The sequence below is a fragment of the Hesperophylax consimilis genome, chromosome 28, assembly GCF_061612785.1.
Source record: "Hesperophylax consimilis isolate HC1 chromosome 28, BYU_Hcon_1.0, whole genome shotgun sequence".
Taxonomy (NCBI): Eukaryota; Metazoa; Arthropoda; class Insecta; order Trichoptera; family Limnephilidae; genus Hesperophylax; species Hesperophylax consimilis.
Window position 1 is genome coordinate 18,814,113 of NC_142863.1, and position 24,923 is coordinate 18,839,035.

The following is a 24,923-nucleotide window of genomic DNA, read 5'->3' on the forward strand; positions in this document are numbered from 1 at the left end:
ACGTAAAAATATTAATAATTTGGCAATGTTGAATTGAATACACACTCTATAACTCTCTTCCAGACATGTATAAAAACAATCAACATATAGAAAAAATTCAAAGTAATTCTTGTCGTGTTGCGTTTTGTCTTGTTTCTTTCTCTCTTCTTTCCTATCCCCTGTATTTGTAATCGATCATAATCTATTTTTACCAATGCATTAGTGGGTAAGTACCTTCTTGTGAGTTCCTACCTTGGCTTTGTGCTTATGGTGTACATACTGTACATCCCTGTCTGTTTTCTTTTTTGTTTCTTCTTATTTGTTCTACTTAACCTCCCTTTTTCTATTTTTATACTGTTTCGTATGTATATTATACTTTTAATATTAAAATACCAATGTAAAATTGTACCTATTAACTCCCACCTATGTATTGTAAATTCCTCTCGTCCTACAATGAGTTTTGTAACTCATTGGGATTGATCTGATGCTATGGAGGCCGCGCTAAAATTTGTTGTTAATTCGGTTGAAATATTTCTTATCAATCGTTGATCGTGTTCGCAAATATCGCTAACTGACCATAGATAACGGATTTCGTTAATATCGATCATGATGCTGGCCCTCCTGGTTAACACTCTGAAATTCACTCCATTAAAAAGTTCAATAAAAGTTTACAAAATATATTTTTAACAACCTTGGTTGTTAACAACTTACCAACTTCACTTATACAAGAAAATTTAACCTATACACATAAATACATGTACCATTTAATCATAACCACGTTAACACCTCAGCACAGGTTCTCCCAGTGAGGTGTTCACGAAACATATAACATTACCCACCACAGTGTCACCTACTCAAACCTACCTTACACCCAGCATAAAACACCATATTAACAACAGTTCTAAATTTATGTATTATATACAAATGTAAATATTTGGTAGACACTGTAATGTATGTATAGAAATAAATAAATAAATAACTACGTTACATACTGACCCATTGATGGTATGGTCATATTGGTCAATGTATTGACCCCATAAATTACAATTGATGAAAGAATCAAAATTATTAAAACTCTCTCTCAGATTCAAAGACTTGTTTCCGACTCGACTTCATGGCAAAGTCCTGTTTTGACTCGACCGTTTAGTTCGTCTGTCTGTATATATATTTGTACGTTCGGTTTCCGGTTCAAGATGACCGCCGTTTTAATGGTTCTGTAAAGATTTTTTTTTCTTGGAAATCGTCGTGTTTATTTGGACTTTTTTTTCAATTTGAATAAAAAATTGTCGTTGAGATAGTAGATAAATTCTTTGGAAAATTATGTAAATTTCGTATTTCAAATAAAACTATGAATAAGTACTGATAAAAATGTGTTGCCCGGACTTTAAGGAGAGTTTTAAAAAAAGTTATTTTCCATTCATTTTGAAAATTTGAAAATAAAATAAGTGTGCAAAATTTCATCAATAATTTTCAAAATTCTGTTTTAAGTTAAGTGTCGGTAAATGGGGCGCAGGTTATTAGAAATCTCATGTTACTTCCCACTATTTTGAAGGTGAAGTGTGCAAAATTTCATCCATATCAGAACAAAACTCTAGATTTATTTTAAAAACAAACCCATACCCGGACGTTCTTCTTAATATTATTGAAATATTTTAAGAATTTAAGAAAATACACTTTTTACAAGTTACGCTTTAAAATATTAAGATGAATAATTTGTTTGCGCACGTAGAAATACAGTATGAATAGGAATAAATAGTTTTGTCCGTATAAAAACTCATATACAAATACAATATTGCATTGAATCACCGGTGCAAATTGACAGAAGTATTCATTAAAATTTATAGTGCGTAACCACAGACATAGGAATTAATAGACGAGAAGATAATGACGAGGGGTAAAATCAACTGTTGAAGAACGAAGGGAGTGAAGCTGACTGTGATTCGTCAATAAATCAATCTGACAGTAAATAGGCATCTCGCATTATAATATCACCATTTACTTCTTAAAAGTAAAATCTGCTTTGGAATGAATAGACATTTTTACATGGGAGCGCAAATTACTCGCCACGTTATGAACAAATTTGCGAAGTCCAAATTCGGCAAAAAAATTCGGTTCATTTTCAGAGTCGAATATTTCGTTTAAGTATTTAGTTAAGACACTTTTATAAATGTTCATAATTTACTTCCCAGCAACCAACCAGCTTTGTGTTTCGCGTCCAGACGTTTCTCGATGTGATAGTAACAACTGATTCATATTATACGATGTGAATATGCTTAAAATAAAGTAAAATAATGCTTATATATGGAATGTAATACGACAATTGTGTTTATTCTCTTTTTCACATCTATTTTTACAAGTTTTCATAGTACAAGTCAACATTTTGCCGTGTTATTTCGTAAAATGAACCGATGATGCCTCGACCATAGTTCGCACGAGAATGATGACGTCACGTTTTCAAATTTCACTTGAGGCCATACGCGAACACAGCCGGCTCCAATGGAACCGGTATGGGGAGTGGGGATAATACGCTTTTAATCACTTAGGGCAGGTCTACTAATATTCATATGTCTATGTGCGTAACAAATAATTCGACTTAATATTTTAAAGTTAATATTTTACTAAAATAATTAAATTAATGCCGTCTATGATCGTGTCGATTGTAACGTACATTACGTTTACCCTTAAATAGAGATTATAGGAAAAATACTTATTTGGACACGAGTTCTACTGTTTACAAAACTGCTAGTATTATAAAAATAAAGGTTCGCCTTTGGCTTCCATCAGTCCCTCTCTGTTGAGACGTCACCGACACATGGTGTTGTGAGGTGTGAGGGTTTAGTTCCCCGACCTTGACCTTGACCTTTTCCCCAGTGGCATAATAATAATGCGAAAATACGCAGTGAGAATTCTACCAAATATTGAAGTTGAAAGGAAAATACCTTTCACTGTCTATGCTTCAAATTTAGAAAACCAAAGCTGTCTAAATTTAGAACCTATTTTCAGATTTGTGACACCTATATTAATTTGTATTTTGATTTTATACTAACTGACACGAACCCGGCGTTGATCGCGGACTTGTAAATAATGGTTTGGGTAATGTTTTGAGGTTATAAATTCATGGCGCATAGTATGTCTTTTCAAAATAGCGAATTTCGGAATGAATATTATCTATATTCTGTAAACCACTCAATCAGCAATAAAGGTTTGGTAATTACAAACGAGTTTTGTAACGAACTGTTTATGTATATTTTTATAATTATGATACAAAACAAACATAGGTACTTTTAGGTAACTCTTTTGTATAACTTTCGATATATCTTTGAGACTTTTTCATGTGCACCTTTTATCGCTGTATTAATTTAGATATTCTTTTTGAAACACCAATCTGGCGTATAGGCCAGTGCAATTAGCGATTCGCGATCGAAGTAATTCCGGTAGTCCCAATTTTTTTATATGTTATATAAACTGATCTCTTGATGTAAAATCTGAATTTCCGACCTTGGCACACCTGTGCTCGCGCCGCCATTTTGAAAAAACTGGCCGAAATCGGGCCAAAATCTAGTTTTTCCCAAATATCTCATTTCCAATACAAATTTCGGCTAAAGTATTTTAACAAGTATAATAGAACATAAAATAACCTACAACTTTCGTGAAAAAAATTTCTTCTATCTCTAATAGATACCGAGGTAGAAAGTCGTACAGGTGCGTATATTTTTGAAAAAACAAGTTTTTTGCGCGACTAGGTTTGGTTTTTTATAAATACCTCGTTTCCAGTACAATTTTGTGAAAAATTTATTGATAATAATTTTGTAGAAAATAAAATTTCGTTAAAGAAATAGGTATATAATTTATATTTTTTATCTCTATTACGTATCCAAACTCTAATCCACCAAAACCAGGCCAACAATTGAAACCGAGGTTAGGTGTTTTAAACTTGGCATTCCTTTATTTTATTTTTCTTTAACAATTATTGTTCTAAGAACATATACGTTGACAACAATCGTCATGCCTGTGTCAGACCTAGATATAAATATAGTAAATAGACTATTTCAGCATATCGGTCGCCATACATTCCCAATGGGAAGACCACTAAAATTGGCCAAGCCACTACATTTGTGCTCGCAGCTTGGTCTGACATGCCTATCAACGTAATCACAACATACATTTAAGATTATTAATACAATTAAGATGATAAGATACATAAAAAAGATAAAAAATTGGTATTTTCGTAAAATTAACATTTATTGACATTCTTTTCTTTATTAGTTAAGTTGTCAGCATAACAAAAAATAAAATTAATGGTAGATCAGTTTAGACAGAAGTACGAGCACTTGACTATAGTTTCTTACTTCTGGCCCTGAATAGCTTCTTCATCTGTCTCATCACCCAAATTTGTGGCGACTGGGTCATCATATTCCTCGTCATCGTCATCAACAAAGGCTTCTACAGCATTCTCGCAGGAGTTGCCATTGCAATGAATGCAGAGTAAGGAACATTTCAAACCCGACTTTCTGCAGGTGCACTTTCCAGCGCAACCTTTTTTGCATTGGCATGATATGAAGTTCAGCAAGGCCTGAGGTGCAGCTTCCTTCAACATTGTTACTGGAGTAAGTAACCCAACAGCATCCTTTTTCCACCCCCATTCTGTCGGATCTTTATCGTGACCAAGCCAAGCCTGCACTTGCAAGTATGTTCTTGAAGCGTCTTGCTGGACTGCATCTTTGGTGGGTGGTAGCCTGGATAAATTGAATTTGTTCTTTTTTACTCCTTTGACAAAAATGATGTACCTTAAATTTTCCAAATTTGATTTCTCGTTGCCGCCATACAAAAGTGCAAATAGTTGTTCGGCAGCCAAAGTGATCGTTTCTGTCTTTGCTTTTGGGTCTTGAAATACACGAACAAGTTCATTCACTGAGTGGTTCTTTAGAAGAATATTACAAAATTTGTGTTTGCCTTGACCGAACGGAGCTCCAGTTGTATCGCAACCACTTATGGCATGAAGGAATAAAATGTTTTCAACTATTTCAAGGTGTTTAAAACATTTGTTCGAGTACAACGCGTTAGGTGATTTATTTTTTCCAACTTTTTGGTAATATACGTTGGGAGGTGAGAGAGCTGTGAGGAGTACCAGCAGATCAATATCCTGACCAACGATTATGACTACATCATGTTGAAATGACAATGAATTTGCTGTGTTCACTGTGAGAATGTCAGCATCCTCTTCAGCTTGTACTGTAGTTATGTGGGATCGTGCAAATGAGGTTCTGAGTAGTGAAATAAAACGAGACTTGTTCTTCTCATTTCCCAGAAACTTTTCCTGTGGCACTTGTGGGTGCATGCTTTCAAAAAACAAAACTTCAGCAGAAGTTGTAACTCTGGCACGCCGTGCTCTTTCCACCCCTTTAGTGCTTTTCTTTTCCATAGAATCTGGGTATCCATCGAATACCACTACTGCATTGGATCCATAATGATTTTGTACATACCTGACATATTGCTGGAAAATTACTGAAAAAGGTTGAGCACGACCCCATACCACTTTGTGCAGTAAATATCCTCCATCAATTACGTGTATTTTACTGCTTCCCAGTTCTGTATTATTTGGTAGAGGGTTGAATGATGGATAAAATATAGACTTCGTTCCTTTGCGCATGCCTTCCTCTGAGAAAAGAGACAATGGTACAGGAGAGAGTTCATATTGAATAGCATTAATGGATCTATTGCCATAGTCACACCCTGATTTTTGACACTGCTGGTCACCGCCGCAAGAGAAACTATCGCATCATTACGTTTTAAGTGTAGGTTTCCAAAGTTCTGGTTGATAACTTTAGACATAGCTAATTTTCCCATCTTTTCAGCCATGTGACAAGTGACTTTGCTATCCCCGATTGTGCCACTGCTAATAGACATAATCACGTTTGTTTTAGGAAATGATTCATGGCAAGCAAACCAATCAATGAGAGTTTGAACGTCTCGATCATCCCTCCTAATTCTTGTAGGCCTCATCTCTACATGTTGCTCTGACGTTTCTGATTCAATCCCACAGAATGACTCGATACCCTCACAAATGTTATGCAGATAAACGAATCCAGCAGTCCAACGAAGGATGGAACTGTCTGTGAAGGGAACCGAGGGGAGGAGTAGAAGGGTGGGGGGTTAGCCCCCCCATACCAAAGTGCCCTCTAGTAAATTTATAGATGTATGTTTCTAAAAATGCAAACAAAAATCTAATAACGTGATAATAAACCGTGATTGATTTTCTGTGCGTACCTACCTAGATTTGTTTATTCTTTACATCGGTAAAAAAAAAACTATATAAACATAAAAACTGCACAGCCCTTTTTAAAATTTTATGTTCTACATAATTGGTATCAATAAAATTTTCACGAAATTCCACTGGAAACGAGGTATTTATAAAAAACCAAACCTAGTCGCGCAAAAAACTTGTTTTTTCAAAAATATACGCACCTTTACGACTTTCTACCTCGGTACCTATTAGAGATAGAAGAAATTTGTTTTAACAAAAGTTGTAGGTCATTTTATGTTCTATTATACTTGTTAAGATTCTTTAGCCGAAATTTGCATTGGAAATGAGATATTTGGGAAAAACTAGATTTTGGCCCGATTTCGGCCCGTTTTTTCAAAATGGCGGCGCGAGCACAGGTGCGCCAAGGTCGGAAACTCAGATTTTACATCAGGGGATCAGTTTATATAACATATAAAAAAATTGGGACTACCGGAATTACTTCGATCGCGACCCCCTTTTTGGCGCTAATTGCACTGGCCTAGTAATAAAGGTTTGATAAACACAAACATGCTTTACAACAAACTGTTCATGTTTATTTTTATAAATATCAACAGAGTTACTACACATTGCTCTGTAATTACTTTCATAGTACCTTAAAGTACTTATTTTGTACTTTTATTATCATATACAATTATCGAACTCCTCTGTACGATAACTTGTATTATACCTGCTTGTATCGATCATACTCAGTTTATTATGTAATATACAACTTACCTATTTATTTATTTATTGGACAATTTGTATAGCGCCGTCTTTGTGAGATATCACCTCAGGGGCACTTTACAGTTTATGCAGGTATTACAAAAAATATAAATATTGCAAAAATAAAGTGAAGATAAGTTAAGTAAAATGAAGTACAGGAACAGGTGACACGAAGATAGAAGATGGAGACTCTGCAACAAGAATCCTAGGTGGTGAAGAAACTGGACCAGCTGCTGCAGCGAGAGAGTCCACCGCGTCCACCAACAGTGCCACCACGAGGTACTCATCCGTCCAGGTATGTGTCTGCTGCTAATAAAGCGCTGACACAATTTCCTCTCACAGACACCAGACCTTGGCAGCACCGCTGTGACGTTTGACGAAGATAAAAGATGGAGACTCTGCAGAATCCTAGGTGGTGAATAAACTGGACCAGCTGATGCAGCGAGAGAGGCCACCGCGTCCACCAACAGTGCCAGCACGAGGCTCGTCATCCGTCCAGGTATGTGTCTACTGCTAATAAAGCGCTGACACAATATCCTCTCACAGACACCAGACCTTGGCAGCACCGCTGTGACGTTCGACGAAGATAAAAGATGGAGACTCTGCAGAATCCTAGGTGGTGAATAAACTGGACCAGCTGATGCAGCGAGAGAGGCCACCGCGTCCACCAACAGTGCCAGCACGAGGTTCGTCATCCGTCCAGGTATGTGTCTGCTGCTAATAAAGCGCTGACACAATTTCCTCTCACAGACACCAGACCTTGGCAGCACCGCTGTGACGTTCGACGAAGATAAAAGATGGAGACTCTGCAGAATCCTAGGTGGTGAATAAACTGGACCAGCTGATGCAGCGAGAGAGGCCACCGCGTCCACCAACAGTGCCAGCACGAGGCTCGTCATCCGTCCAGGTATGTGTCTGCTGCTAATAAAGCGCTGACACCTCACATAGATAAGAGACCCTGGCAGCACCGCTGTGACGTTCGGCAAGTCCATCATTCATCTCCATGTAATCCTGTTCCTGGTAATTGTAACAATGTATACATTGTAAAAGCCTTCAAGGTGTGAATACATAAGTAAATAAATATATCAACTCCTACTTGGTTAGTAGTCCCTCCATGTAATCCTGTTCCTGACCTATAACAATGTATACCTACATGTAAAAGCCTTCTGGGCGTGAAAAAATGAATTAAAACCCTACTTGGTTAGTAGGAAAATGAATGTGCTATGATGGGGGACTTGGCTATGGGAGATAATGAACCTCCAACGTTGGTGGGAAACCACATCTATGGACCACTCAGCCACTAACCGGTTACTTCTCGATTTTGTCTGTCGCTGATGTAATAATTATTAATCAATGATCTTCAGAAACCACATAATGTGTCCGTTCGTAATGTGAATGGAAACAGACAAAAGCGGTTAGCGTAAGTAAGGTAGTAGATACCGAGTAAAGATTCTGACCGCAAACCTGGGAACTTACGTAATAAGTAATAATATATGTTGTTGGTTATTTATAATACAGGAAATCTGTTTGTAACTACCTGAGGGGACATCACGCAGTTTCACCGCAGGTGTAGGCAGAGAGGGTATACCACAACACACCTCTGTCTCGGCACACACTCCTTGTTTTAATCATGTTCGTATATCTTCTTCCTTCGGTTATTCTGACTCTCGACAACATTTCTACAGCTTACAGAAATTAGAAGTACCAATAGCTTATTCTCGCAAATTATTGTGTACCTTCTCTTGCAATATTATCAGCTCTGCTTTATTCCAACTGAATAGAATAACTCCATGTACTTATCAGCTGCCACCTACTTATTAATCGAAATGTAATAATATTAATTTTATTGTACTACATCCATATTCTTAAATTTCTTTACATTTACTGTATCTAATTTAGTAACTGCTATATTAGTCTATTTTCATTATCTATACTTTTGTTATCGTGCTATATAAATTTTGTTTATTTCTTACTTTATAATTAAAAACTTTATTTCTTTTCTTTACCTTATGTATGTAAACAGTAAATTCAAGCTTTGGACAAAAACACTACCAATACCATGCAATAAAAGCTTTCAACAGTGTAAAACTTGAAATTAAAATTGAGGAAAATAAAAATAAATTCACACACAAAATTACAAAATGGATTAAAGAACAAAAAAGACAATATTACCAAAATTTCATAGCATAAAATAAAAATAAAACCTACACGTAACACACAAAACCAATATAAACACACATCACTCACAAACACACAAGATTATTTTCAATGTATTATTTTTTTAATTTTAAATATATTATTATGTATTTTAAATGTATTATTTTTTCTTTAAATGTATTATGTACATTATATTTTCATATTATAAAATGAAGGCCTCAGCACGGGCAAGCCACCCAGTGAGGCCTACATTACTGGAAAACTTAAAATGTAAAAAATTTTGTACCAAATAAATAAACTATAATGGCACTACTTCCCAACTTAAACACGAGAAACGTTTTTCTCTATTGAATAAAAAGAAAGCCTTTTTATTGTAATTAATTTTTAGAATCATATGTTTTTCTTTTGTAAATCTGTCATATGTATGTATTTAAAAAATATATATATATTATTCAATTCAGGTTACTTAGGTTTATAGGTTAGTTTTTTTCATCGCTTATGGATGTTATATAACCTTTTAAAGGTGTGTTGAGTTGTCACTGTGTTGAGTTATTATTCCAACATTGTTCAATAAAACCAGGGGCGGGGGGGGGGTAGAGGGGGAGGGAGGCGGCTACCATCCTAAAACAAATTGGTGAACAGAAAGAAAAAATAAAGGAAAAAAATATGGTTTTTAACTGGCGCCAAAACAACAATTCTATTATTTTTTATAATAAAATTGACAAATTTATTGGTGGTATCCAATTGTAAATTTTCGTAGTGTCGGGGAAATTAATCTCCTTGACTCGTGAACTGAAGTAACGGTAAGTACCTGTGGGTTTTTTTTTAAATTGTTTTTAATTATATTTACTTCATAAAGTAGGCCCGGAGAGAAATAAGGTTCTTAAAGTATAGTATGTCATCTTTAGGGATGCTGCGAAAATAGTTCACAATGAGGACACAGGATTCGGAAAAATATTTTTCACAGTTTTTTGTAGAAAATGTTGCTTGTGCAATGATGGAAGACTTAGCTAGCAGTGATTTGAAGTTGCGAAGCTTGGGTGGGAATCCGACGCATTTATCCACTCGGCTACTAGCCGGTTAGGCTGATATACAATAAACAATACTAAAATATTTCCATTTTAGAAAATACTTTAGAATTTCGTCCAAGTATTGTTGGGGTACTGACTCACTGACTGACTCTCCAAAAAATATTATATCGATGGCATTTCTTGGTTTGCGCTCCAACCTAGAAAATTACTTTTAAAAGGGGATCTTTTTTTAATTGTTCAAATTGCTCAAAACATTCACAACCCGTGCAACGCCGGGTACACGGTAAACATGAGCTAGTAAATTATGTTTAAACGTCGTTATGCACCCAGTATCATTTGTGGGGTAAGGGGGGACTGCGGGCGGTTGTTCCAAACTAGTTTAGAAAAACTTTTATGAAACTTTCAATACCATCGGTGTCCAAAAATACATTCAAAAGCGACCTCTTTTTAAAACTAACGATTTGCCTGCATTTCATGGTTTGTCTGATTTAAAAAGATTGTAGGAAATAATATTGTAGGATATTATAGTAATGTATTTATATGTCCGTCTTATTGCGATAGGACGAGAAAAGTCATAATTCATAATACGAATGTTATTGTCTGCGTGGGATACTTCAAAATGGACATGATTATGCCGCTGCATATTTCTGCAGCGTATTGTGCGGAAACGTTTAGAGGTGAAATGTCTATAGCGAACTTGTGAGTTGTTTTTTTTATAAACCAAAAAAATCCATATTCACGAAAATATGTATAATAATAATAATATTATAGTGGGCGCTACCCGCAACGGTGTCCTATGCATTATTTAAATTTCCTAGGTGGATAATGGCGTGATAGGTGTACCAACATAAACATACTTACTGAAATTATTTTTTTATAAACTTTATGGTTTTTCGTTAAAAACATGAGAAAAACAATATAAAATGGTACAAACACGTTTATAAAAACTATTTGAATACATCTGTATACTTTTGTGATAACATTAAGAGACATTTGATATCGCATTTATTGATTTATCACCGAGTCTGACGTTTATTTTTTTATCGCTTAGTAAATTGGGTTGGTACTGATGAATGCAGCAAACTGAATCACGAAACAGTGATTACCAAAAAAAACAGCGATCTTTGCGGAATGAATGAGAATTACAATAACAAATGTTAAAAAAAATGTTTTTTGTATCGTTTTTTTGTTAGTTAACATTAACCGCGCTAGATGGCAGAATTAAATTTGTATAAATAATAAGGGATGTTGTCTAATGTTATTTTGCAAGTGCTACCGCGGATGCATCCGTTGTAGACTCTCCCTCTTTCTTCTAAATAATCCGTGTAACAGATAGAGAGATTACAACGGAGTTTTGAGCGGCAGGACCATAAAGCGCAGGCGTGTGTTCGGCCAATGGGAGCCAAGCATTGGGCGTCGACGAGGCTTCAAATAACCGTCGACAGAGGCAGAATCATCACAGCGAGCTAATTCTTCGTTCGACTCGGGCGTCCAGTGTTCAGTAAATTTTAGTTTTTTATAAAAGTAACAAGAAATAATATATAATTCAAAATGAGGGAAATCGTGCACATTCAAGCCGGACAATGCGGAAACCAGATCGGAGCCAAGGTAATTAACAGTGCTATATTATTATAATAAAAAGTTCCAGTGGTTTTGTATACATACTATGTTTGACGTAAGTACATACCGGCTTTTTTCTTTCTTCTTTGTCCGACATTTTGTCAAGTGATAAAATCTCAAGATTCAACGGTTGAAAGTGTTTTTTTTCCTGTGGAAATCGTTTGCAAAGGTTCGACTATCATATAAACATCAAAATTGCATAATTCCATCGGCAAATAACTTAAATATGTACATTTTTACGAACAGCAGCTTGGGTGTGGCGGGTCGTCATAATGATCATGTTCAAATACCAGCTGCTCTATACTAGGCTGTAAAACAACAGTTTTCTTTTATAATATTCAAAGATTGTTTTAAATTGTGCAAAGTTTTTATTGAAAAATTAACTTTTATCCAGTTATTTTTAAATGAGACCAAATCGATACACCTACTCACCCTCTTGTGAAAGTTCATCTCTGACCGTGTTATTATATTGTTTTCATCGTTTATTACGATGGATTAATATGCGTATTGTGTTTTTTAATAAATTTGTTGAAAATATATCGTATAATAAAACATATATTCGTTTTAAATCAATATCCATCTATAATGACTAGCATTTCTCGAATGGATATATTTTCCGACGCTCATTTTATATTGTGATTGCCGGTGGTACCTAGTTTAGCAGAAGGCGTCATAGCTAATATTGACCTACTAAAAACACCAACCCAAGGCTCCTACGCACTTACAAGACTACTTCCATCGAGTTACTATGCCGGCCATAATAAATATCTGAATACTAAAATGTCAGACGATAGTTTTACTACATAATAGAAGTTGCGTCATTTCAACTAAATTGATTCAAATTTCGTTGTATTTTAAGGGTTTTTGTGAAAAATTCTAGTAAGAATGATTTTTCTTCAACCCCTAGTAACCCCTAGCACCAGTTTTTTGTTGTTATTTCTAAATTACTATTTGTTTTGAGTATAAATTGCTTAATGTATTCCTCTTGCTGACGTGTTAATTTAGTTTTCGTCCCAGTACTTCAGAAATATAAATACCGAATGCAGTGCGGATATTGTGCCATTCTTGATTATATTAAAACTATAGTTTTATATATCTGTATTTGTATAATGTTGACTACTTGACAAATACAAAATATGTATTTTTTAACTTGTCATAGTCACGGATAACTTTGCAGGCAGCCGAAGAGAAACCAAATACGCCATAATATATTCATTTTTATTTCCAGAAGACGCGTTTAAAATCTAGGAATTTACAGTTCCTACGTACATATAGGAGTAATTTATTTATTTCTTTCAGAATTCGAATACCATTTTAAAATCTAGCGATTATCTTAATTTTGCAGTACCTACCTTCATTAATTGATCCTCTCTTTTAAATTTCGAACGCCTTTAGCTAGTACTTACCAAAAAGGAAATTTGATTCTCTCTTTCAAATTTGAAAACTTTTTAAATTCTGGTGATTATCTAAAATTTGAAGTAAGGTACCTACCTCCCTAAGTATAAATTTTTGCTGTACCTCCCTACCTAAGAGTAAATTTGATTCTCTCTTACAAAATTCGAACACTTTTTAAATCTAGTGATTATCCAAAATGTGCAGTACCTGACTTGCTAAGAGTATTTTTTGTATTAATATTACGACTTTATTTGAATTAAACATTTTTGATATTTCCGCATTCGCGCATCTCTCGGCCGAAACGCGATCTCTCGACCGAGAAATGTAGTTCATCTTATTATAAATTACTAGCGCTAAATCGTTAAATAAATTCAACAATGGTTTTGAGTTCTGGCCACCAAGACAGCTAGTCTCTTCTCGGTCGCTGTGATACGGTCCGGCGATCTCTAGAGTGCAATGCACTCCATTACGTTTCCTCTCTAGCGGGGGTTTATTCTTTTTTTAGATTATCAACCTTTCTATTTAGAAATTTGTATGAAAGCCTTTTTTATATGAACACCGCAAAAGAGTCCCAACTTTCCGGAGCCAGTGGGACTATGGCATACCATATTTGGGTATGTTGTAGAGGGTGTAGGAATGGGAAGGAGATTTTTTATGCGAATACCGCAAAAGAGTCCCAACTTTCCGGAGCCAGTGGGACTATGGCATACCATATTTGGGTATGTTGTAGAGGGTGTAGGGATGGGAAGGAGTTTTTTTATAATACCGCAAAAGAGTCCCAACTTTCCGGAGCCAGTGGGACTATGGCATACCATATTTGGGTATGTTGTAGAGGGTGTAGGGATGGGAAGGAGATTTTTTATGCGAATACCGCAAAAGAGTCCCAACTTTCCGGAGCCAGTGGGACTATGGCATAACATATTTGGGTATGTTGTAGAGGGTGTAAGGATGGGAAGGACATTTTTTCTGCGAATACCGCAAAAGAGTCCCAACTTTCCGGAGCCAGTGGGACTATGGCATACCGTATTTGGGTATTTTGTAGAGGGTGTAGGGATGGGAAGGACATTTTTTATGCGAATACCGCAAAAGAGTCCCAACTTTCCGGAGCCAGTGGGACTATGGCATACGATATTTAAGTATGTTGAAGGGTGTGGAGTTCGAGAAGTACACGACTATTCAGATCTGGTCATCAAAGACGACTAAACACTCGCGAACTTTCTCTCCCCAACTCCTCCCCCTCACAACATACTCCAATTGGTTCTGGTTCCCATAGTCCTCCTGGCTCCAGAAGTTTGGGACTCTTGTGCCGTATATATATCATAATATTATTATAATGACTTGTCCCCAATAACCGGAGTCGGGTGTGGCTGACAATTCACAATACATAGTTAGAGTTCAGTCAAGCACGTAATACAGCGGCACTTTTTTCATGTAGAGTTCTTTTTCTGCCGGCTGCACTTGGAACAGACTTCCTTTCCGCACGAATGCACTCAAAACGACGATCGAACACGGCCGATCAAAAACGAACTTGAATTATTTGTAAAGTCGATTAATTTTTTTGATGATTTCGTGCATTTGCTACTTGTGCTACGAAAATGATTTTTTTGCTTAAAAATTCTTAATAATGTAACTGCCCCAAGATCCATGGCAACACTGATTGAATTACTTTATCATTTTTAAAGACGGTATAATTTACAACCACATCATTTTTCAAAAAATAAGTATGTCATTACGAATATATTGTTAAGTGTAATATTGGAATTTTTTACCCCTGAAAATAACTGACATAACTCACCAAGTGCTCCAAGTATTCACTTTAGTTTATTAATGAAGCATTAAATGCATGTTTCCTCGGAAGTAAATTAAAGCGATGCACTACGTCGTGTAATATTTTAAATTAAGCCGCTATCAATAACAACCCTTACGTAGATGGCGATAAGGTTTAAATCCCCGCTTAACACCATCCGCCTGTTTTGATTTATGCAAGAAAAAAAACATTGCCAAAAAGTGCCTTTTATTTTATTTTGTGGATGTTCAAGCATAAATATTTAATTTTTGTTCGATCATTTTATAAATAAATTAATTTGCCACATTATACAATAAAATCATAACCGAAAATGGGTTCGTAAGTAGGAGATTTTGAACTTTAAAGCAGTTGTCGTGGGACTTATACATTATTTTTTTCTGGGCTTATAAAAAGACTTATCTAAAAATATTCGATTATTTCAAAGGCCAAGATGTATTCTACTCGCAGTATTTAATTGAAGCATTTTAAACATTTCTAGGCGACCAAATTTTCAAATTAAAAACACATGATTTTGCATTACTATGTATGGCATCGCCTTTCGTTATGTTCCTCTAACGGCACACCTGCCGGCCAATTAACGTTACAGCTCAAAGGTTCTAATGCTACGTATACATACGCGAACCAAGAAACCCCAAATGGCGCGATACGCCGCTTGCAGTTGCTTTGTTCCTTTCCCGTAATTCGTGGCTCGGTTCGCGTTTCGGTTCGTAAATGTATACGTACCATAAAAGGTACTACACCTTTTTAATCGTGCCTGTTCCGGAAATGCGCGTGGTAACTTGCAATAACACATGTCAGCCGATCGCAAGTTAAGTAATATTCTTCGTATTATTCGATGCGCAGACAATAGACGAAAAGTTAATATTTTTATAATACAGGGTTTTCCAATAACAGGTGTTATTTTGATATTCAATCGTTAAAGATCAATGGTTTCCTTGCTTGTGTGGCACGTAGCGCCGTCTTGTTGAAAGTAAACGTTGTCCAGATCAATACCATCCAATTCCGGCCATAAAAAATCATTAATCATCTCTCGGTAGCGCAATCCATTCACCGTAACTGTTGCTCCAGCCTCATTTTCGAAAAAGTAAGGTCCAATGACTCCGCCGGACCATAAACCGAACCAAACAGTCACACGTTGAGGATAGAGAGGCTTTTCAACAATAACTCTTGGGTTTTCCGAGCCCCAGATGCGACAATTTTGCTTGTTGACGAAGCCACCGAGGTGGAAATGGGCCTCATCACTCAAGATGATTTGCATTTGATTCACTCAAGTGAATTTTAATAATTTCAATGCGTTGTTGAAGCGTGTATCGTTCCATTTTTATTAATGGCGTAGTTTCTACTTGTCAAATGTAAAAAATGACAGCTTCAAAAGTAACATCTACCGAAATAGCGGGCTATTCAAAATAACACCTCTTATTGGAAAACCCTGTACTATTTACTATTATCCGTTCAAGCTGAAACTCGACAGAACTCTTTGACGATGACAATACATTCTATCAATGCACACACACGCATTTCACAAAAATTGGATGACTTTATATTTTAAGATTTACAGCCATTGATGTATTAATTTAGTCTATGTTTACAACAGTTAATATGAAATGCATGTAAGTACTATCCAATTAGGATTTGGCTGAATTGTTGAATCCAGTCCCTGGGGAGGAAGGTCCAATCCTCAGTCAAACCAAAGATAAAAATAATTTAAATAAAAAAAAATATGTTTTTACGAGTTGATTTTCTGTTTATTTTTTTATTAGTTGTTTTTTATAAACTGCAATTATTAACCTAACCATCTCGATTTTAGAGGTTGGCCACATAACTTACGAGTATTTTCAGAGTGGTAGATACTATCAGTATCCCCCTAGCGACAAATCACCGTTTTGATAACAGCGTTTCTTGAAATTTCTTTAATCGTGTTTAATGACCAGATCTGAATAGCCAGGTACTTCCCAACCTTCCTTTTTCTCCATCTCCTTTCCCTCTCCACTTTTTTAGCTTCACAATGTGCGAATGACGTACGATGATGTGTGTATCTGGGGCCTAGGAGTCGAAAGGTCTTAACACACTTTAATCGGGAAGAGTAGTTCTACCCGTTCGGTCGATTGATGCTTAACGTCGGGAAGGGTAGTTCTACCTTCTGCGCCCGCCTCATTTCAATGGCAGAAAAGAAGAAATTATCCGATGTCTTTATATGAATATTATATACCAATCTCTTTGTAAAGGTCCCAACTATACGTACATAATTATCAAATTGTAATGCAAGTCTTTTTTTAATATTTATCTTGGAGTCTTTTGTGTACATCGATATTTCAACTAAAATGACCTATATTATTTAAAACTTGACACTTGATAGGTATTTCATTTGAAGATCAACGAAATAAGTAATTTAGATGACATATTCTGTTATTCTAATAATTCAATTCTTGGAATGAGGGTTTTTATGACCATGAAACCCGAAACAAATCTCTCTATCTCTGTTCCGCACCCACTCAACTCCTAGGTGCGAGCGAGCGCACAGTGTCTGACGCGACTAACAAAAGCAGGTATCGGCAAACACAGTTAGGCGGACCCTAATAAATATTTACAAGACAAGTGCATGTCAGTTTTTAAAACGCAAATTGTCGTACGGTTGTGTTCTGAGGAGATAATATTTATATTAGCTTTTTCAAACCTTTCAAAATGGATTCTGAAAATTACGAAAGTGATGACGAAATCGTTGCAGATAATTTATCTGCCTGTTCTAGTAATTATTTGCCTGAATTCGATAGTGAAAGTGAAGAATCTAGTGGAAGTGAAGAAATTCCTTGTAGGAGAAGAATGTCAGTGATGCCATTACAGTTTAGTGATTCTGAAGAAAGTGATATGGAGCAAGAAGGAGAAGAGTGGTCTCGAATAGATAATCCGCCAAATATCGAATCATTTTTAGGTCATCCTGGTGTTTGCGTAACACCAGCTGATTCCAAAAGTATTATGCAAGTAGTAGAACTATTTATTGGAAATGATTTGTTTGAAATGATGGTAGAAGAAAGCAATCGTTACCATGCTCAAAATGAATCAAGATTCAAACAAACGAACAAATCCATCAAGTGGAAGCCCATAAACATTCCAGATATGAAAAAAATGTTAGGATTGATTCTGCTTATGGGTCAAGTGCAAAAAACTACGAGACAAGATTATTGGTCTTCAGACCAATGTATCGAGACGCCCATATTTTCAAAAACAATGAGCCGTGATCGTTTCAATCAAATTTGGAGATCTTGGCACTTTTCAAATAACCAAAACATTACCGATTCCAGCGACCGCCTTGAAAAAATTCGACCCGTTTTGACATATCTCATCCCAAAATTTAATTCTGTTTACAAGCCTCAAAGGGAGCTTTCTCTAGATGAAAGCATCATACCGTGGCGGGGAAGGCTAGCATTTAAAGTATACAATGCGTCAAAAATAATTAGATATGGTATTCTCGTGCGAATGGTTAGTGAAGCCCCTACGGGATATATTTGCAATTTGGAAATATACTGTGGGCAAGGAAAGCGACTAATAGATACAGTTGAAACATTGCTTAATCCATACCTAAATTTGTGGCATCATGTATATATGGACAATTACTATAATAGCGTTAAAACTAGTGAAGTGTTGTTGAAACATAAAATAAGAACGTGCGGAACAATGCGAATTAATCGAGGTTTTCCCGAATGCCTTAAAAACGTAAAACTCAATCCAGGCCAAAGTATTTTCCGTCGAAAAAATGATGTGTTATTGCAAATTTGGAAATCTAAGAGGGACGTCAGAATGATTTCAACTATACATTCTTCGATCATACTTGAAAGCGGCAATATCGATTGGAAGACGAAACTACGAATCTGGAAACCACAGAGTGTTATTGAGTATAACAAATATATGAAAGGAGTTGATCGTGCAGATCAGTATCTTTCGTATTACTCAATAATAAGAAGAACCAAAAAATGGACTAAGAGAGCTGTGATGTATTTATTGAATTGTGCTCTGTTTAATTCCTACAAAGTTTACAAGGCCTTGAATGCAACCAAAAGACTGACTTATAAACAATTTTTACTTAATGTTGCCAAATATTGGATAATGACCGAGATTTCTGAAACTGATGCAAATTTTGAGGAACCGAGACCATCCACTTCACAATTACAAAGGAAAGTCTTGAAAAAAGATCCTCCAGGGAGATTATCAATGGACACGAAAAAACATAAAGCGATAAAAATTGTCACCGGCGGTAAAAAGAAATATCCCCAGAGACAATGTCGCGTGTGTTCTGCGCACAAAACGAAAGGTCTGACGAGTTATATGTGTCAATTTTGCGACGTCCCTCTTCATAGGGGGGAATGTTTCACTAAGTATCACACCGTATCCAAATATTAGATGAACAATTTTTAGACGTGAACTGAAACTGATTAGATAAAAGTGGTTAGAAACTAAAACCTAATAGTGTATGGTGAAAAACAATAAACAATATTACGTGAGCAATACGAGAAGCATTCTACCGTAAGTGATTATTTTAAATTTCATTTGAAAAAATAACCAATATTATTAGCATGTTCCGATGGTTTTGGTCCGCTGTACCGTGCGAGGAGCAATTGTACACGTGGTATTTCAATGGGTAATAATGTGTTACTTTGACGATACTAGAGAAGTGGCAATTGTTTTTGTTTTTATAATGATTTGGGCTTGGTGAAAATATAATAATTTGTAATTTTATTAAATTGAAACCTAGTTTATACTTAAAAAATTGAGCCCTAATGACACAACAATGACTTTGTTTTCGATTTATTATGTTGCATTAGAAATAATACTTGGTTTTCGGCTAGAAATTTTATAGCTTGGGTATGCTGAGTTAGTATGTAGAAAATTTTATTGAAATATTTCCATTATTTAAGAAGATATAGCGATTTAAAACAAATTACACAAATTCGCGCGGGACCTTTATTTTCGCCCGTTTTCAGCGGTCAGCCGGCGAAAAAATAACCCGATCAAAGTGTGTTAATATAAATAGCAGCATCAGTTTTATTACAAATCGGTATAGATCACAACTTTTACTGATTGTCTATTCATTCGCTCCAATTATATATTTTTATGCGTCGTAAAAAGGTTTGTAATTTAACAAATATCGAGTTCGGTAACTTGCAAATAAGGTTTCCGCGGATATCCGTCGTCTGTTACATATATACCAATATGTTGTTTTTATTTTCGCTCTTCCGTTTTTCCTAATTTACATACAATGTCCTAGTATCAAGTATCAAGTTCCTTCCCATCGAAGAAAAGGACGCTTTGATGGTTTGGACATGTAGAGCAGATGGACGAAGAAAGAATAATATATCGCACGCCATATCGATAACTAAGCAGAATCGACACGATAAACTAAGCTGTGAACGTTAGTTTATCAACATCCCTAACTGCTTAATATCTGTATCTGTTAAAAACAATCGCCCTAGGATGGAAATATTACCTATAATTTCGTGCAGTAATAACGTATATCACAAACTAAAATTGATATGTTTAATGATTTTAAGTATTTTCTGATTGGTTTTGTTTACCATTTCTTTAACCATCATTATTCATTACCCGGTATGTTTATTTATTACAAAATAATTCAAATTATAACAGTATGCAAAATAAATATTTATTCATTTTCCTAATTATGCATAAGGTGAGCTCCAGGGGCTCATGTATACCTTGAATAACGGTTGAGTTATTATTTGTCTTTGATCTTCACAATATATTTAATTTCTGCTAGAGTTAAGTGTCCAAGGTTTCGACTAATTACCGATATTGTAGATAAAATAAAATTTAAAAAAAACTTTATCGTATAAATATTGATAACGGAGTGACAGACTCTATAAACTAACAATATTAGTCAATATCATGAGTGAATTGCAATCGTGCTACCAAGTGTCGGCTAACTACCGATATTGTTGATAAAATAAAAACCACTTTATCGTACCAATATTGATAACGGAGCGACCGCCTCTATAAACTAACAATTTTTTTGTCGATATCTACTGTCGATAAAAGTGTCGACTAACTACCGATAATGTTGATAAAATAAAAAATAAAAAGACTTTATCGTACCAATATTGATAACAGAGCGACCGACTGTATAAACTTACAATATTTATGTCGATATCAACTGTTAATATCATGAGTGATTCAAGCTACCAAGTTTCGACAAACTACCAATATTTTTGACGAAAATTAGTTGGTAATCATGTCAATGTTGATAATCTTAAGTCTTTAATACTCTTGAGATATTTTTTTAAACTCTTTGCGTTCTCTTGTTGAATTAGAATAATATTTTCTTGTCTAGTATCTATTCTCTCTTCTAGTTCGTCTTTAAATAACTTTGTTTATGTAAATTACTTCGTCCCCTGCTGTGTGAATGAAAATATCCTTGACATTCCGAACCCCATTTATTTATTTAAACGCGACAGGATAGCTAGGAAGAATTATCGAATAGATAATACCTATTATGCCATGACTAAACACCGGAAATTTACCTCGGAATGTCACACTGAACCAGACAATCCCTAGAATTGTGATATATAGCAATTTGTAAGAAAAGTAATGTCGCCACTGACATAAACACCATTCGACTCCTAGGCCACAGACATTCCAATTATTTTTTTATTTTTTTTTTATTTTTTATTATTTGTTCACCCTAACACTAACACAAGACCCGTGAAAATGTTGAACGCGTGAAACGGGATGTTATAATTTCAATTTTGAAAATACAATAAAAATTAATTTTCTTTTAAAATATTATTTTATAGGTCAGTTCAATTCTGTTAAGGCGAAGCTTAATGCTAAATCACTATTTTGATTAATCTTTCTAAACGAATTGGTGTACATTATGAATACCAAAAAACATGCTTTAGATAAATTGAAGGTTTTCCTATCGTTTTGTTTGAGTAGAATACGAATAAAAAAATAAATTACTCAATAAAAAATAAAAATGTAAACTACTACAAAAAATATTCTTTCAGTAGAAATGTATGAACGCGTAAAGGAAATCACTTTAAAAAAATACAGTATTATAGCTAAGATTATCTGCGACAGTTTCACTTGATTAATTTTATTGCTTTCTTATAAAATTATTTAGAAAATAAATAAAAAACAGTTTTGTGCTTGAAATCGAAAGTTTCTAGACTCCGTTTGTCAAGCGATTTTAATGCCTATTACCTACAATACAAGATATACCAAGAATATACACATTTTTGGCTTGAAGCTTCCTCTTAAAGACATAATTTCGATATTTGATAACGTTTTGATACATTTCACCCAAAGTAAGATAAAATTGATCTTAGTTTTGAGCATATAGTCACAGATACGTCCAGGGCACACTAGTACCGGATTATCTTCACAGCGGGACCACAGGAAGTCTTAAAAAATGATTATGTAGGTACATTGGGCCCACAAAAATTCTTGTAATGATTTTGACTGTCGGAGCGTGTAATTCATTTTGTTTTCGATTTGTTGAAACAACTGAAGAGATAAACCAAAAGAACTGTTGTGGGCGTTTCCGTGTACGAGAAGTAGGCTCAATTTTTCCGTACTTCTGCTGAAAGGATGAAACATTTTCAGATTGTGGCTTTCTTTCTTGAGCAGACAAAAAATTTCATTAGTCTGTCTGTCTGTCTTCTTTGTTGTAGATATCTATTTTGTTTCAATTCGGTACAAATCACACTTCTTGGGATTGTCCATTCGGTGGTTAAAACAGAGTTTCAAAATAACAACATGAAATCTCGGTGCGTATTGGAAATAACACGGGTTATTTTTAGTACATGGGAGTGCATTCATCCGCGGTGCGGTTGTAAAACCCGTCTTGTGTGGTTCTGTATGTTTCAAAGCCATACCCGTCTTCGGTACTACCTACATAAATAGAGTTAAATACTGCTTACCTTGTTGGAGAGCATAGGATGTTGTACTGATCGACAGACTATTGATTGCAATGTAGAGTAGATATTTTTACTAGAAAAAATTTAAAAAAAGTTAGTTATTTATCACCTTTAAAAAGTGATAAAAAGTCACGAATAGTGATGAAACAAAAACTAGGTTAGAGTACTTCTCATTCTACGGTGATCGGATAACTCATCAAAATGACAATTAAAAAGTCATGAAAAGTGATAAAAAACTATGTTACGGAGGTTAGGTTTATATTTAAATTTAATGACTTCACATCACTTTTGAAAAGTGAGTTATCATGGAACAGTTATCGTTAATACCGCGTATGTGACTACGGCATCCCCAATAATGGAGTGTATAGTGAGGTTGAAATAAATGCGAGAGAATAGTAGTTGGGAAGTACCTCGCTATCCAGATCTGTTCATTAAACACGATTAAAGCCAATTTAAGCAACGTTATGAGACGTTACAAAATCGCTGTATTTTTATTTCAAATGTTCAGAAAATCTGATGAAACCAGGTAGGAAGCACTAGTATTTTAAAAAAGGTGCTTAAAATTATTGAGATGCATAAAAAATCAACCTTGAAAAATGAAATAATAACAAATTATCATGTTCCTTAAGTAGTGCTAAAATAAAATCCACGTTCATTATGTTAATTTGTTAAATGCATTTGCATTATAATGCAATGTTATTTCAGATGGCGAAGATAAAAGTACATAATGCATTTTGCAAGCATTTAAAAATAACGTCATCATCTGATGGTATTATTATCTCAATGACTGTACAGTTTAGGATTGTTGTACACGGAAGTGGCGCCCTCTGTTATTTTCAAAAAATATTAGTCTCAATTTCAGTCGCAATGATCCAGTACAGCACTGAACAACTAATCTTTAAAGTGAATATATTTAAAATAAAAAAATCAAAGCTTATTTATTTATACTGGGTTTTTACAGATGTTCTCACTTACGTGAGAACAATCCAGTTATAAGAACTCGGTTAATACATATAAAATTACAAAAATCTACTCGGACATTGAATACATCTAAATAAAGATTTACCAACAAATAAAAAAAAAATAGTAAAAAAACTCACTCAAATGACAATAAATATAAAAGAGAGGCAAGGACAAAAGATACACAAATGGAGACAAAAGTAAAGCAAAAAAAATATAACTAGCGTAACATTTTGTTTGCAACGGCAGGCCATTTTTTCTGTATCCTTATAAATTATCGAAAAAATGCCTACTTCAGCACACTCTTATCTCATATCTTATCTCTTATCTCATATCTTATCTTCGCGATATAGTCGACACATTTGGGTCAGAGGGTTAATATACGCGATAATTGCGTATTTTTAATTGTATTCAATTGAAACATGCTATGGCGTTGTAAACAATTGGTATTGGTAACATTTATTTCAATACTGCTAAGACGTAATGTATTGTCAAGATGGACGTGAATTATTTTATGTAAGCGTATTAGATCATTCAATTGCCTTAGATTTTTTGGGTGATATGTCGTACGATTTAAGATGGTCAGGTAGACCACGTTTATGTAGCCAATTTACATGACATGCATAATTCGGTATTTGGTATTTAAAGCGCGGCCTTTTTCATACACAACTAAATTTTGATTTGAGGCCAATATACCCTAATAACTGATTTAAAAAAAATTATTTATTCAAAAGGTATAGCATAAATTTAGTACGGATGTGTGTTACTTTATTTATTTGTGTTTTAAATTATAAAATACAATACATTAAAGAATTTAATTTTTCATGATTTCAGAGTCAACTTTGGTAATTATTGGTGACTTAATGGTAAATTACTGAAAAAAGCTTGTCTTTCATACTATGCAAATATAAAGTTTGTTAAAAAAACTATTTTGACGGGCTTAAATTTTATTTTCAAACGATTGATTTATGTTGGAACACGAATTTTTTTTTTACGATGTTTTATTTTTTTAAATTTTGTTTGTTCATAGTAATTTGTTATGG

General features: G+C 34.8%; 1 protein-coding gene across 1 annotated transcript in view; it reads left to right on the forward strand.

The window, feature by feature from the left end:
- Positions 1-11,615: 11,615 nt before the first annotated feature.
- LOC149410306 (tubulin beta-1 chain) overlaps positions 11,616-24,923 on the forward strand; it is a 29,142-nt gene continuing 15,834 nt past the window's right edge. Inside the window, exon 1 of the mRNA XM_089648783.1 lies at positions 11,616-11,781. Within this exon, the coding sequence (XP_089504909.1) occupies positions 11,725-11,781 (57 nt within the window). The 5' untranslated portion in view covers positions 11,616-11,724. The remainder of the gene's footprint in view (positions 11,782-24,923) is intronic.